We start from the raw sequence: 15,687 nt of genomic DNA on the forward strand, positions 1-15,687 counted from the left end.
TTTATACTAAAAGAATAAAGATTTTTATTAAGCATTGTAAGTTGCATTCAATAGCCTTCGATACACCACGCCACAACCCACCTACAATCAGTCAGACCCAACAGCAGTTCATTCTTGCACAATCCATGAGTTAGGGCAGAACTCCCTTCAACTTACAGTAAGATCCTACTCAGGTCTTGCGGGCAGGGATTGGGGAATTACATCTCATTTCTGATCACTAATGTGTGATGAAGAGCATCAGGAGAATTATATGAAAACGAATAAGAAGTGATTCTGATTTCAAAGTACATTGTTTGGAAACATTAACAAAAACATCAAAATGATATAAGTATACCTGCTTCTACTAAATTCTTGATGGGAAAGTTCTCAAGAACAAGCAATTTGTTTCCTGCTACAGAAGGGGGGGTTGTTTTTTTTTGTTTTTTTTGTTTTTTTAAGATCAAAGGGATTTTTTTTTGTTTTTCACAGAATTTCATATTTTGCTAATATGAAGGCATAAAACAGCAACAAAGAACAATAATGCATACAGCAGTGAATACACCAGGGTAATGTTGATATTTGAAACAGCTAGATAATTTTGGGGGGGTTTTAGAATAAATGCAACAGAGGTCAATAATCACAAAATTTTAAGGTTAGAGCAAGATCAGTCAGTGACTAAACAGAGTTAACATCTTTTATAGGACTATTACTGATTATTAGCATTTTGTTTTGCAAATGGGCACGTACTGGTAAGAATGGAAGGACAATAACATGCATAATATTAACTACACACTTTAAAAATTATGAACCATGCAGAAGGTTAGCTCAAGTAGTAGCACTAATGGTCTACATCCGATTCAAAACCACATAGTTCATTGATCACAGATGCATGGTATTAAGTCACGAAAAGTTTCAGAACACATTGTGTTGATTTTGAAAGGTCATTTGCATCTTCTATGATTTCAACTTTATCTCCATTTAACTTGCTTGTAAAGTAAGTATGATGTACTGCATATTTAAAATCAGCAGAACGGCAATATTACTCTATAATTTTTTAGTTTTGATAGTTGCACTTTTTTTTTTAACACAAAAGAACCACATCAACAGTGATGAGATTTAAGTAAGAAAGAAAAACCGTGGTGTGCCTTATTTCTTTCATAATCATAAAATCAAAGCCTTAGACAAAGCTTCCTTGTGAACAGTAATGCAAAATCAAAGATAATGGCATACATATGGTGCCAAATGCTAAAAATGATATTTTAAGCTATATATACTTAAAGACTGCCAAAATTTGTTTTCTTTATAGTTCAAGAAACACAACTATAGGCTTTTGTCATAACCAGTTTAAACTTTGTGTGTACTTCATTTTAAGTGTGGGAGTCAAATGCTCTTCATTTTCTTTCTCTCTTTTTGTTTTATTGTAGCATTTTGACTACAACTGGTTAAAACTAAAAATGTGTTGTTTAAATCTCTGATATCAAAGAGGGATCCGAATTTCCAAAGTCCTCATTTTTCTCTTACGGAAAGGAAAAAATGTACATAACTGTAGGCTCTCTTTCTCTCCAGATATTCCTGAATCCTACCCTTCCAGCATCCTTCACCCTCTATAAAAAATAAGTTTACTCTTCTTTCTTTAAGACAGCAGCCTCCAGAGCATCAGCTCTGCGGCAAGCACTGTCTGTACTTAGTGCATTTAAGTGAGGATTTGTATTGCACGTCTTAGAGTCATTGTTCAAGGCACTTTCCGAGTGGCTGGGGGCCCTGGCATCGCCCGCGCTCCCGTTCATCTGGGGAGCAGGCTTCTCCTCAGCCACCGCTCCGTTTTCAGCCAGGGACCCATCTGAAGACACGGCAGACGACTTGGATTCCCCGGATCTTGACTTCAGTTCTTTGGCCACTTCTTCTGCTGAAGCAGCATAAGGAGGCTTGCCCTGGTCAAAATCAAGGATAACAAGCAATAAGGCAGCTGTGATACACAGTGGGAGAAGGGACGCCTATGGAGGCCTGTGCTTCAGGTTCAACAGCACAGTACACTGCATGGGTGTGTTCCTCACGCTTTCTACTCTCTGCTCTATACCTTCTCTTAATCCTCTGTGGTCTGTACAGTCCGTTACTCTGCACTCTCTATACCTCTATACGCTCCAGTCTGTATTTTTCACAACCTGTGTATATACTTTATAGGCTATATACTGTATATATTTGATAGTCTGTATTCTCTCCATACTCCATACTTGAATCTACATTCTCTGTAATCTGTGTAATATATATTCTCTCTCTCTATAGTATCACCTATGCACTCTATAGTCTATAGTTTGCATCATCTACATACTCTAGTGTATACATTCTAACCTCTATACTGTCTACACTCTATACTTTCCACAGTCTATGTACAGTCCACATACTCTCCACAGTCTGTGTACTCTGTACTCTGGTCTGTACTCTCCATAGTCCACAGTCTACATACTCTCTATGGTCTGTGTACTCTAGTGTATACTCTCTGTAATCCAGAGTCTACATACTCTCTAGGCCCCATGCTCTCCACAGTCTGTGTACTCTGTACTATGGTCTATACCCTCCGTGGTCCAGTCTATATACTCTCTATGCCCCATACTCTCTACGGTCTGTGTACTCTGTACTCTCGCCTATACTCTCCGGAGTCCACAGTCTACATACTCTCTATACTCCTTACTCTCTATGGTCTGTGTACTCTATACTCTCCATAACCTGAACAGTCTACATATTCTCTATGGTCTGTGTGCTCTAGTCTATACTCTCTGTAGTTCACACGGTCTATCTACTCTCTATAATCTGTTTATTCTGTACTCTAGTCTATACTCTATACTCTAACACACTCTGTTTTGCTTCTGACTGACCTGCAGCTGGCAAAAGCTGGTCTCAGCAGGTTCGTCCTGGGGCCCCTTCCCTCCACTTCTCTGTAGTTAATATCCTGACCTTGCAGTAGACCCCACTTGAAGAGGTCTACCTAATCCTTCTGGACAGCACCAAGTCATCTATGCTAACACCACTCCTCGATACGTCCTCTCTGAAATTACAAACCACCATCCTCACTACGTGTCCACCAACAACTTACACATCCACCTGTCGCGGGCAGTGGGAGGCCCATTTCTACTGGAAAATGGAAGCAAACCTAAGTCCTCTCTGGACAACCCAACAAGAAACAAGTCTAAGCTGATAATCGCCAGGTGTGTTCGTGACCTATCTCTTCTGAACAGGTCTCCCTGCTCCTCTTAACTTAAAAGTAATTCTAGAAAAAACGAACTTTTGGAGTGAAAGACGAGACCTCTCGGTAAGAGACGAGGAAAACAGCCCGAGATCTTCCAGCTGTTTACATCTTAGACCGTGGGTTTCTCAGCCTGGCACCTCGACATTGTAGACCTGGTAATTCTGTCACAGGCCGTCTTGTGTGTTGCAGAGTGGTGGGCATCGCTGGCCTCTCCCCAGAAGACACCAGAAGCACTTGCACACTGAGCTATGATGATCAACAATGCCCCCAAACAAAGCCAATGGCCCTTGGGGCCAACATCCCAGGGCTGAGAACCACTGCTGGAGGCGGACTCAGTGCTGAAGGCAACCTTAACGGTCTTACCCTTATGTGGTCGCTTTTCAGTGAAGAAACTGAGACCCAGAACAGGAAAGCTGCCTTTCAACCCCAGATGGCAGGGTGTCGGGTGCCTCTAGTCCTCCCTGCTGAGAACCAGGGTTTTTGCCTGCTTACAAATAAAGGCCCTCTCTGCTCAGCCAAGTGGGGCTGGAGATATGTGTTACCCTTGCCCTGGGGATGCCTTGTCTCACACCAGTGGTCCCTGCGTTTGTTCCCCTCTGGGCTCCATTCCCACAGGTCTTCTCACTTCGGTGCTCAATCCCAGAGTTCGGAAATATGCATGTAAACCCTCCCCCAAGTCAACACTACTGCCATTTTCTTGGAATCCTGAGAAAAATTAAAATATATAAGAGGACAAAGCAGGGGGAAATAACTCTGAAGATTTCAAGTACTTGCTCAGACCTCTAAGCCCTCAGTCTCGGAGGGAAAAGCCCACTGGCCGCTACGCAAAACGCCTGGAGCAGGATCTCCAGGCTGCCAACACAAAAAAGTAACTCAGAATTGTTTTTCTGAGGATACACAAGGACCCAGGAATTCATTCCCAGGTATGTACCCAAGAGGAATGAAAACATATGTCCACACAAACACCTGAACACAACCACTGTAGTTAACAATACTCTGTTGCATATCTGCAAGTTGCTGAGAGATCTCAAAGGTTCTCGTCACAAGAAAATAAGTTTTTGTAACCATTTGAGGAGATGCATGTTAACGAGACTTCCCGTGGTGATCATCTTGCAATGCATACAAATACAAATCACTATGCTGCACCCAGAACTAACATGATGGTATATATTGATTACATCTCAGTAAAGCTGGAGGAAAACCCAAACCTACGTATGTATGTTCACAGCAGCATTACTCATAACCAAAAACGTGTAAACCACCTGAATGCCCAGCAACTGGTAAATGGATAAAGTGAGCCTCGCCCTCAGTGGAGCCCTCACAGCAATCACAAGGACCCAAGGGCCGGTGGCGCCACGACAGGTACGCATACATGACAGGCACAGAGCAAGTCCATACACAGCAAAACAGATCCGTGGCCACCGGGGGCTGGGACGTGGCTGCAACTGAGTAAGGGGTTTCTTCTTGGGTGATGAACGTTCTGGAATTGGCAGTGTCCCTGCATGACAGTGAGGACAGGCCGCACTGTACTTTCTAAGCAGGTGAGCTGCATAGTAGGTGAGTCCTATCTCCAAAGAAGAAGACATCAAAGGGAGTCAAGAATGTGCCAAACACTGGCGACAGACACAAGACTAGCTCAACAGGAACCACCAGAGACGAAATCAAAGCAAGGGAGAACAACAGAAATGAAAACCCAGTAATTCAAGAAAAGCTTCTGATGTAAGACAAGATATGAAACCGTGTTCAGAAAGAACACGTTGTGTGCTGAGTGCATCGGCCCAGAATGACCAGCAGCGGGGTGCATCACGAAACCTTGGCAGAGAAACAAAAACAATTTGGGCATTTAGGCCAAAACGGCGAATGTCTTCTGAGGGAAAGACAATTCAATTATTAGCGGTCTTTGACACAAAGCTTATGACAGAAGAAAATGACAATATACGTGAGACGCATGAGAAGGAGGTATGAGCCACCACTTTCAACTGTTAGGAAAGCAAAGTGCTTCTGAACGTCCCCTAGTTTCTGTGAGGTCCTGCCTGTGGAGTCCCCTGAGGAGAGCCTGGAGGGACAAGGCCGGCAGGCAGGGGACGCGGGTCCACAGAGGCCAGGCCAATGAGGCGTGGGTGGGGCGGTGGGTGAAGGCTGCACGCTGGGACAATGCAGCGGATAACCGCACAGCTACTGTCACAACGAGAGCTGGGGGGAGGACAGGGTGAGTTTGTCAACACCGTGACTGCCCGTGGACGAAGCCAAGGGCCAGCCAGGGGCACTCTGACTCTAACTTAACGAGCCCCGGTTCTCAGGGTGGAAGATAATAGACATGGACACGAACAGTAAAGTTTAAATCAAATTCCTGAAGTCTTCAATTTGATTCAGAAGAGTCGCTATAAATTCTTGAGATAAAAACAGCGGCATCCACATGCATATTCCCCTGTGCGTGTGGTACACAAGAGTGTGCAGCAGCACAAGCATGTGCGGGTCTGAGTGCCTGGTGCACGCGAGTACACGTATCTCCTCTAGCCCTGTTCACAGAGAAGCCCAGAAACAGTGATTCAGCATGAGGAAAGGACATGTAGATGTAACATCAGAGATGTAAGTAAAAGCCCTCAGTTTAAGTTGGAAACGTCAGTGTGAATTTATGAGGATTTTATCTTTAAAGAAAAAGACAATAAAAAGCTCGCATGTCGTGTGTTCATGCATGAAGACCAGGACTGCATGTCCAGGTCTGTGCTCAGAGAACACTAGGAACAGTCACTGGCCCTCCAGCACTCAGGGTGCCCAGACGGTGGTTTTCAAATGCCATTTCCCACTAAAGAGACCAAGGAATCGAGAGAAATGTGGTGGTTCTGCTGGGCCAGGCGATGCCCAGAGAAAAGCCACCGCAGACCAGAGGCCACGCAAAGGGCCTGTGGCCAAGGGCAGCAAGGTATCTGTCCTGCAAGCACTGTAATACTCAGGTACCAAATGGGAGCCAATGGGAAGCATCTCTTTATAAAAACACCCCAATAAATAACGAAAAAGAAATGATGCAACAAGACTATCTTCCTTTGGCAATCTCCAGCGAATGAATGGATCCAGCCTGTGACACATCGAAGGGTCCCAATGTGCAGAAGCAGACACTCGTGCCCCTGACAAAAGCACGCAGGTCCACCTCAGTCCTGCCACAGGCGCAGACCGGTGCAGAGTCTGACTCAGTGCCCAGACCCACTACCAGGATGCAAGAAAGACAAGGTCAGGTCATAGGGGGGCAGCCCGCTCAGCACACGCTCGGCAAGATGCAGAAAGTCTGGGCGCTTGGGCGCAAAAGGCAGTGTTGTCTGTACTTCCACACACAAAGCAAAGGAGACAGGCATGGGGGAGGGGAGCCAGTGGACTCAGGGACTTTAAAGATGCAGCAAAATAAAAGAAGGTGAGCTCCCCACGGGAACAAGAAAGAGGCCAGGCCACCCAGTTGTCTTGTGTGGTTCCGGTGTCTGTGTTTTACGTGAAAGGCCCCCTTAATCAGTAGGGGTGATGGCTCCACGAGGGGCTGTCTGTACAGGATGGGCTCGGGCTGGAGCACAGCACGGGTGCATTCCCCCCCCACCTTATAAACCCGTTCAGAGGCTGAGTGCCTTCAGCTTAAAAGGGCTCAGAAGGCAGAGGAAGGTCAAGGTGAGCCTGGGGAGGGCAAAGTGAGCCGAGCACATGCCCCATCCTGGGGCATGCTGCACTGCAGAGGGGGCTGCCCTTGTACCTGACTCACTAGATGCATTTCATCAACACAGAAGTTCCCAAGGTGGTGAGATCACCTGGTAAAGGCAGGCCAATACATTTCCACACGTGGGCTACTAACGTGGGAGCCAAGGGAGAGCTGGAACATTTGCATGCACAGCACGGGAAGAAATGCACACTTTGATAAACATCAAACACAGCAGTAAGGCTGCCTGGCATTTCTAAAAGATCCTTCTCAAGGGGAAATTCATCAGGATCCATGTCCCAACATGGTCTATCCAAAGTGGGAGGAAACTCCAGCTCGGTCATGAAGATGGGTACGTGATTTTGTCTCCTCACAGGCTCAGCCTTTCAGCGAAGTGCTAGTCAAGACAGTCCAGGAGGAGAAAAAGACGTCAGTTTTCTTCTTAAATCCTGACTGCTATTTACCTAAATAACATTTTAGAATATAACTGCCGCTAAAAGCCCCAGAATACTCCCCGGGCAGCAGTGACCAGGAGACCATACTCTTCAGCACCCACGACGCCGGCCACCGTGGGCTGAGGAGTCACAGCCGGCAAGCAAGTGGCGCCACCGCTGCGTCTGCCTTGCGCTCGACAGCTACAGAGAGGCCCCGGCAGACCTTTCTGGACGCAGACACTGAGCCACCAGCCCGGAGTGAGGCGCCGCTGCCCCATGGATTACCTGAATCACACCCTGGTTTTTATAGCCTCTGCCGTAGTACCGTCCGCCTCTTCCAAACGTTCTGATCACCGGGGTGGAAATAACTCCCCTCGGACGCCTGAACGGATAAAAGAGGACAAAAGCACACAGGCTTGAATCTGTTGAGGCAGCTGGAACATTTAAAACAATGCCGATCCCACGCTGTAGAAAGCACCGGTCTATTAAATAAATCATGGTCACATCGTGGACTTATTTCAAGATTCCAAGAAATCAATCTTAGTTTTTTGGTCCCTATCCAGTGCATTCAATTTGAAAAATAATATACTTCAAAATGCTACTTTTTTAAATATTAAAAAATTGTTAATTGAATGTGTGGGTAACTATTTAATAATGGCTTAGTTACATAATGCTATATACAATGGAATCCTACATAACCACAATAACATTAAGGAATATATCTAATGAAGAAAAAATGTTTCTAATAAACTCATGACTAAAATAAGTAAGAGGCTATTTTCTAATTAACACAAACATGTTTTCACTGTTCAGAACTTACCCTCTTGCTGGTCCTCCAACAGAAACTACCTGTAGGGGGAAAGGCCCGCGGCCCCCACGGCCCCGTCTGCTCCCAGCCCAGTGGCCAACCACGGTGCCGGCTATTTCTAGCTTCCCTCCCTGAGAAGGTATAGGTTGGATTCCTGCACGAAAAATAGACAAAATACATCTTGACAATCAGAGAATTAAAAACAGCAAAAAGAAAACAAGCGAGCAATTTGTTTTCATTGTGGTTTATATTTCATATAAAGCCCCCTTCTCTGAAGTTTTGTGAAGACTTCTTATTTATTAAAGTATCTATGTACATATTGTTTATGGGTTTTAACTGTTGTTGAAAATACACCTGAAAGTCAGACAGAAGTGTTGGCCACTCGGAGAACCCACAACAGCTGATCTGAGTTTAAAATGCAAAATGTGCAAGGCTTTCTGGCTGAAACAGTTCAATAAAGCGTGGCCACTGGGCGCTCACAGCCGGCCTCCTCCCCTACCAACATGGATACCTGCAAACTCCATGTTTTCTCTTTGGGGAACTGCTTCCAAGTTTCCTGCCTTAACCAAACATTACAGAAGTTAACCAGTAAATGTGGCTGTTATTTCTGATTGTTAAATTAAATTAAATTAAATTAAATCAGTGGGGTCACCAACACCACTGTATCAGTAACTTCTATTAACCACCAACAGCCTGCATATTCTAAGGATTTCTGACTTAACTAAGAAAATTCTCAAATATGTAACTGATAGCAAAACTTCTGATAAAACCCAAACAGAACAGAACCTCAAGCTTCCTATCTTCTGGCAGATGGAATGGATTATAATTAAGTCTCCATCATCCAGGTGTTCACCATGACCATTCCAGCTGCCAGACAGCGCTGCCCAACATCCAAATCTACAAGCCTTACATTCCTAGTAGCCACAATGAAATACAAAAACAGATAAAATAGGTTTTGATAATTTGTTTTATTTAACCCAATATATCCAAAATAGTATTATTTCAACATGTAATCAATATAAAAACTACTAATTAGATATTTTGCAATCTTTTTTCCATATTAGATCTAAAACTGGGCGTGTATTTTATAGCAAGGTCAAGTGCTCAAGAGCCACAGTGGCTGGTGGCTACTACACTGGACAGAGCAGAGCTGAGCTCCAGACACAATCTGGGGGAAGTTACAAAGCAGTTCCTCTGGTCATTTCAGCCTACAAAACCACTTCTGACCCTACAAGGTCTATAGCCACCACCCTACCCATAGGTTTATCCCAACTGCACGCTGACGTGAGTGTCCAGGCAAGGGGTGCAAGGAGCTGAAGCCGATGGTGAAGCAGAGAGCAGGCGTCACTGCACGCTGCATGGCGTGGGCAGGAAGAAAAGCGCCCTGGAAGCTGCAAGAGCCAGTGGGAGGCAGGAGAGGGCATGCGGGGCCGGTGCAGGGGGAGACGGCCCCAGAGCCCCTCTGGGGGCTGCGCTAGCCTGTGCATCTTACTGCTGCAAAAGAGGTCTCCCGCCAACCCCAAGGAACAGAGCTGGAAGAACATTCCTGGGAAGGAAAGAAAGCCTGTGTACCCTAAAGTTACTCACAAATGTATCTGAACAGCCCTGTGGTGTGGACCTGATGGCCACGTCTGGCTCTGTGGTCCCAAAATACAGGACGTGTGACAAAACTACAAGTCACAGGCTTTAATTACAGCAAAATCACAAGACATTATTTCAAAACTAAATGTTAAGTCTTTTTTCTCCCTTGTAAAACCAATACGTACAAGAAGAGAAGCAAAGGGAATTTAAAATAAGCTCATTTATGTATGTGTTATTAGATCTTTCTCAAAAACGTTGCCTACGAAACAAGCTGCGGTCAGTTTCCAAGCCAGGAACTGCCAGGGCCTCAGGACCTCCGTCGTTGGGGAAGGAGCCCGCCAACGAGCCCTGTAGGGCAGCCTGCTCCTTTGGGGAGGCGGCACTGGGGCCGGGCTCAAGGGCTGCGTGGACACCCGCCCGTCCCACTGGAAGGCAGAGACCTGGGGGCGGCCGGGGCCGGGAGCGGGCCTGGCGGGGAGGACGCGGAGGGGGGCCAGGCGGGGCGGCGAAGCTCTAGGAGAAGGCGTGCTGGCATAATTACCGCCCTGCGACTTGCTAGTCCTGCTGCTGTCCCCGCCTGAGAAGGCTCCGCAGTGTCCCGCTGCTGTTGCCACTCGGAAGGCACGGTAAGCGCCTGTCGCTACAGTGTCCCCATAGGGGCCTCCAAAGCCACAGACTCCTGTGGGACCCGGGTGGAGAGAGACGGAGAAGCTGTGAGGAGCAGGTTCTAGGGGAGCCACCGGTGGGCCTCTGGGCAGAACGACCCCATCTCCTTCACCTGCTGTTCCCATACCATTGGCTGCCGGGGCGGGGGGAGGGGTCTCCCAGCCCCTGCTGTCCACACTGGAGCGCGTCTGAACCATCCCTGGGGGCAGGGGGTGGCCTTAGTGGAGAGGCCTCCTCTGACCCCACAGGTGAGCAAACCGTAAACCACAAACACAAGCGGAGTTTCCAGCTGTGCCGACCAATCGTAAAATCCAGTCTCTGCAACAGCCTTCGTATTTCCCTCTCTCCCTTACCCGCATCTCTTCAGGGATCTGCGTTTGTCTATGGTGAGGAGCTGATACTGCAAACTTCGTCATGAGCCTGACCATGAACGAGGTCCCAGCACAGCATGACACGGCGCATCCGTCCCCACCACCCCACGGTCCCTCCCGACGTCGCCTGTGCACTCACCTGCAAAGCCCCGCCCACGGCCCTGAGCCGGGGGGACGGGCCCGAAGTGCCGGGGGTACACGGAGGCAGGGTAGAAAGGCAGCGCCGTGGGCGGCGGAAAGGGAAGCGGGTGGCTCTGCCGGGAGAGGTTCAGCCCTTCCAGAATGCTCTGCCGCATCTTCTCCACCTTGGCGGCTTGCTCGGCCTGCAAGTCAAGCGCCGGCACATGAAAACTCGGTTCACAGAGTTTTGCTCGAATCGAAATGGACAGGAAAGAAGTGAGACCCGCCAGCTGCCAGGATGCATGTGCTCTTTTCCCATGAGTCAGTCACGGTCTGTGCAGCCACACTGGGTGCGGTCGGCAAGCACACCGAAAATGCAATCAACGAACACATACGGCCGCTTCCATTACATCATTCCCACAGACGCAACATCAACTTAAGCCACAGCTTTCAGCCGATCTCCAGGTGAGGACCATTCGCTACCGAAGGTACTAACTGAAAGAGTGGTTTTGGTTCTGGAAGCCAACAGCTGAGCCCAGAGAGGTCCCACTGCAGCGCAGACAATGCCCACCGACCGAGCACTCGGCCAGCTGTGTGCCCCGTGCGGCAGAGAGGGCGCCAAGGCCCAGCGACCGTGCTGACAGGGGGCGGGAGGCTGCCTGAGGGGATCACAACACAGTGAACAACATCGCTCCCAAGGATGCGGACAACACAGCTAGTGGGCATCAGATCCACTGTGAAAGAGCCTGTACGACATTCACCTGCAGTGTCTTTTGTTAATAAATACATAAATTCAAGTAGCAACACCGATCCTTAACCAGAGAATCTGAAAACCTGCTCACCCCACAAATCTGTGCTTATGCTGAGCCTGACCTGAGAGTCACGGCAGCTCGGGCAGAACGTGCCGTCAGAAGCCTGAGGCGACTGCAAGAGAACAAGACGGTCTGATGGTGGACCGCACCTTCTGCTCAGACCAGGACTTCCAGCTAATGCGCTCAGTCCTCGCTATTCCTGACTCCACGTCTGTGGACCCACCCGCTTGCTGAAATGTACTTGTAACCCACAATCGTGCCCGAGGCCTCACGCAGAGGGGGCACCGCTTGTTTCAGACTTTACACTGGAAACAAGTGTCCTGTTCACCATCCACTTAGTGCTACAGTTTTCACGTTTCTGTGGGTGATTCTGTTTGAAATGGGCCAAGCACAGTGCCGAGTGCTGGCTCATGTCCCTAAGTGCCAGGTCGTGAGATGTACCCTGTGGAGACACCGCGTGTGTCCCATGTGCTTTGTTTGGGCTGTTCCAGCGCTGCTGACCACACGTATAAGGTGAGTAATTTAACAATACAATATGTATTCATCAAGAGGACTTTCAACAGAAACACACATTAAACAAGGAAGCGTACTGAGTGGCTGACAAAGATGTGGCCGGGGCCGGTAGGAACCCAGGCCTGTAGGTCCTCCCAGGAGCGAGGTCCAGGCGAGTGCAGCACATCACATGTGCGCCTGCAACCTGCGCAGACAGCCCAGCTCACCAGCCTGCAAACACTCCTCCCATCCCGCCGAGGTGGCCGCAGGCTTCTCCCCACCCGCCAACCCCCCGCTGGCTGGCGTTCCTGAGACTGACCTGACCATCACAGAGGTCGATGAGTGGGGTCTTTTCCCGGCTGGCTTTGAGGAGTTTGGACTGGAAGAGCTTCCCATCAAAATACATCCAAGGGCAGCAGTGCTCCCAGGGCACCGGCTGGCCACACGCGTCGTTTGCAAACAGGGCCATGTCCACACCACTCATGAAGAGAGCTGACAGCTGAATGCCTCGGGGATCGAGGTTCTCAATCTTTAAATGGAAAAGAATGATTTCTATGGAGTAAGAACACCGCAGAACCCGATTCTCACCATTTCTGACTACAGCTCTCCACGGTTAGCGTGGACACCCCTCCACCAAACGCTCCCTACGCACACCTGCTATTTCCTTACAGTGACCTAGCACTATCTGAACACAGAGACTTTTTATGTTATTTAACAGATTTAAGTTTTAGAGACCGTTTTATAAACATACTGAAGTATTTCAATTTGGAATTTGTAAAGCATCATAGGAGCGTAAAGTAATACTATATTGAAGTTGACACGAGAAAGTAACAGATTATTAATAGTCTCCTTAGCAGTTAGGAAGTCCACTATCCACTTATGAAAATAAGTTACCCTTCAGATTCTACACACTGGTAATGTATGAACAAAAAGATTATAACAAGCAACATTCCGTTAAGATTCTGCATTTTTTCAAGTATATTAAAAATTACTCAGCATAATTCCATTCTAAAACCTGTACTTCATGTTTACATTATTTCATGTTAATGTTTTAGGTAGCAACTCATTAATGAGACTGTCAAATGCTTCAGGAGAAATGGATAGCTTATAAATGGAAGAACACAACAACAAAAACACGGTATCTGGACCATGCAGACTATCTCTCCTGCCCCCTCCTTCATGGCGCTGCACCTCCCTGCGCGCACGGCCCTGGCTCCTAGCACCTGACATGCAGGGCGAGGAACACTGACAGATACAGTCAACTCTTGATTGTCTGTCTGTGAAGGACCTCGTTTGTGGATTATCCAGAAGGCAGTTTTAACTGCCAGCGTTCTGTCTTCCCACCTTTCACGCTTATTTTCTGAGGCGAGGGTATCTCAAGAACACAGACCCTACGGGGTATCACCCTAAGCAATGCCTAAATGTGGCAGGTACGCCGGCTTTTCATTAACAAGAAAAAAGGTCATTCCCATGCCCGACACTGAGGAATTTCTGACTATCTGCTGTTTTGTGCTCAGGGGCCACCATTCCCCACAATCCGCTAATGCTGTGTTTTCCAACCTTGGTTTTTTGGATTTTCAGTCAATGTAGTTCAGAACCTTCCAAACCTGGAGAAGCCCATCCATACCCCCGGCCCCGCCTGCCGCCCAGCCCCATTGGCCCCTGCTTCTCCGGAGCCTGAGCCTCGCTGGGAAGGACAGTGCACTCGGCTGAGGGCAGGCAGGGCTGGGTGATGGGGCTGCATGCATTTTATATTTATGAGCAGAAAGTGGGGAAAGAGAAAATCAAAATGGAGAAAGAATTCACTTGAAGTGGAAACTCCCTTCTCTGAGAGCCTCAAGGCAGAAAGAGGGAGCTTCTCCTCCCTGAAAGCTGACACTGTTGGGAAAGTGGCCCTGACACACACGGGGCGAGGGGATACCGGGGGTGGCATGGAGGCCACTCCGCCACCCAGTGTTGTCCTGCAGCCCAGCAAGCACCTTCTAGGGAAGCCCAGGAAGCACAGTGCTGTTGTCAGTGCTTGGTCCCCAGAGGTGGCCGTGTGGACACGCCGACCCTCAATGCAGCAGACAGAGTCCCCGCCGCCCAGGCGGGCGGGCCGGGGGCGGGGGTACCCAGGTTAGGACGAGCGCGCTCCCAAGGAGCCGACAGGGGGCACGGGGAAGTCTGCCTCAGCCATGCACACACATCTGTTTATTCTAACTGGGCTTGCCATCAGCGAAGGAACTGTTTGCATGGGTTTCAAAAATGAATATCCTATCGCTCAGTAATGGCAACTACCATTAATTTCACAGAAAAAGTTCTCAAAATAAAAGCTATTTAAATAATGTACATAAAATCTCAACTCTGCCATGCAGATCTTGGCTTATCCAAAAAGCTTTCTAAATCACTTCACATAGTGTTTTATGTGTCTTTCCTACATGTTAATTACACAAATAATACTAAGTAATATCTACAGAGGACTTAACACAGACTCGGACTTGTCAGGTACACTCTGCACATTTCCACACACATTATCTCACTGATGTCTCGGCAACTGTATGACACAGGTACTGCTCCTCGTACTCCGTGTCACAGATGGAGAAAGAGTCACAGAAAGCTCAATGCCATTAAACTGTTAACTAGCAGCACCAGAATCTGAATGCCTGACCACAGACGTGGCTACAATATTCACGGTCCAATCTCATTCTCTTCTACACAGGAAGATAAAATTATCAGCATTATCCAAAGCTCCTCAACTAGAGAAAGTACAGTTTTCTGACTTTATAGGAAGTACAAACTGGAACTTAATCTCTGCCCAATGAGCTTCAGAACCACTCCAGCGAGGGTGCACTGCCCGCCGTGTCACTGCTGGACTGCAGACCCCTCCTCTGATCGGCCATGTTTACTTGCACCTGCCCTAACTCTTTCAGGGGCCACAGGGGCCTGATACCGTCTTACAGCCCCTCCTCCTCCACCTTTTATATTCTGCACTCAGTCAGTGAAACTGTGAGAAGAACTGAAAGCAATTACAAGGATGTCAAGAGCAAGGGAGAAAGAAACTGGACAAATATGAAGCCTGTACAAAAGTCCTTCTCACCCTCTCCCCGCCCTCCTCCAAACATTGCTAATCTACCTTCGTCACTACATCCATGCTCAGAACCTAGGAGAAGCGCCTAAAAAATACACCAGGGAAAACGTGAGGAAAACATGTGGACCCTGTCACGGGTCTGTGAGGAGCCACATAGAACACGCACCTGTTCACGGTCACGGCAGGCAGAGCACGCACAGACAAGACAGCACTCTTACAAAGTCAGTCTAAATTAAAACTTTCAACACCTTTCCCCACTGAATCTCCCAATCAGAAAAGCCAACGAGAGGCCAAACTGTCAGAACTGGGTCTTTTTCTTTTCTTCTCCTCTTTATTTTCAAAGCACATAATGGACAAAAATGGGAGAAGAAAAGTAGGGTCTGGGCAATCCACAAACTGGATAGCGGCCCCTAAGACAGCCACCAAAATCAAGA

The 15,687-nt window shown here is 47.8% G+C and overlaps 1 protein-coding gene across 2 annotated transcripts in view; it reads right to left on the reverse strand.

Moving 5' to 3' along the window:
* The window catches only part of FAM120A (family with sequence similarity 120 member A), a 97,442-nt gene continuing 81,755 nt past the window's right edge, over nt 1-15,687 (reverse strand). The window contains exons 13-18 of one of the 2 annotated variants that reach the window (XM_040449582.1): nt 12,503-12,712; nt 10,899-11,082; nt 10,264-10,401; nt 8,154-8,295; nt 7,619-7,715; nt 1-1,910 (exon numbers count right to left, since the gene is read on the reverse strand). In XM_040449582.1, coding sequence (XP_040305516.1) covers nt 1,599-1,910; nt 7,619-7,715; nt 8,154-8,295; nt 10,264-10,401; nt 10,899-11,082; nt 12,503-12,712 — 1,083 coding nt within the window. In that variant the 3' untranslated portion in view covers nt 1-1,598. The remainder of the gene's footprint in view (nt 1,911-7,618; nt 7,716-8,153; nt 8,296-10,263; nt 10,402-10,898; nt 11,083-12,502; nt 12,713-15,687) is intronic. The other variant, XM_040449583.1, reaches the window with a different exon arrangement.

Source organism: Herpailurus yagouaroundi, unplaced genomic scaffold, assembly GCF_014898765.1.
Source record: "Herpailurus yagouaroundi ecotype Mexico unplaced genomic scaffold, PumYag 199, whole genome shotgun sequence".
In the NCBI taxonomy this organism is placed as follows: domain Eukaryota; kingdom Metazoa; phylum Chordata; class Mammalia; order Carnivora; family Felidae; genus Herpailurus; species Herpailurus yagouaroundi.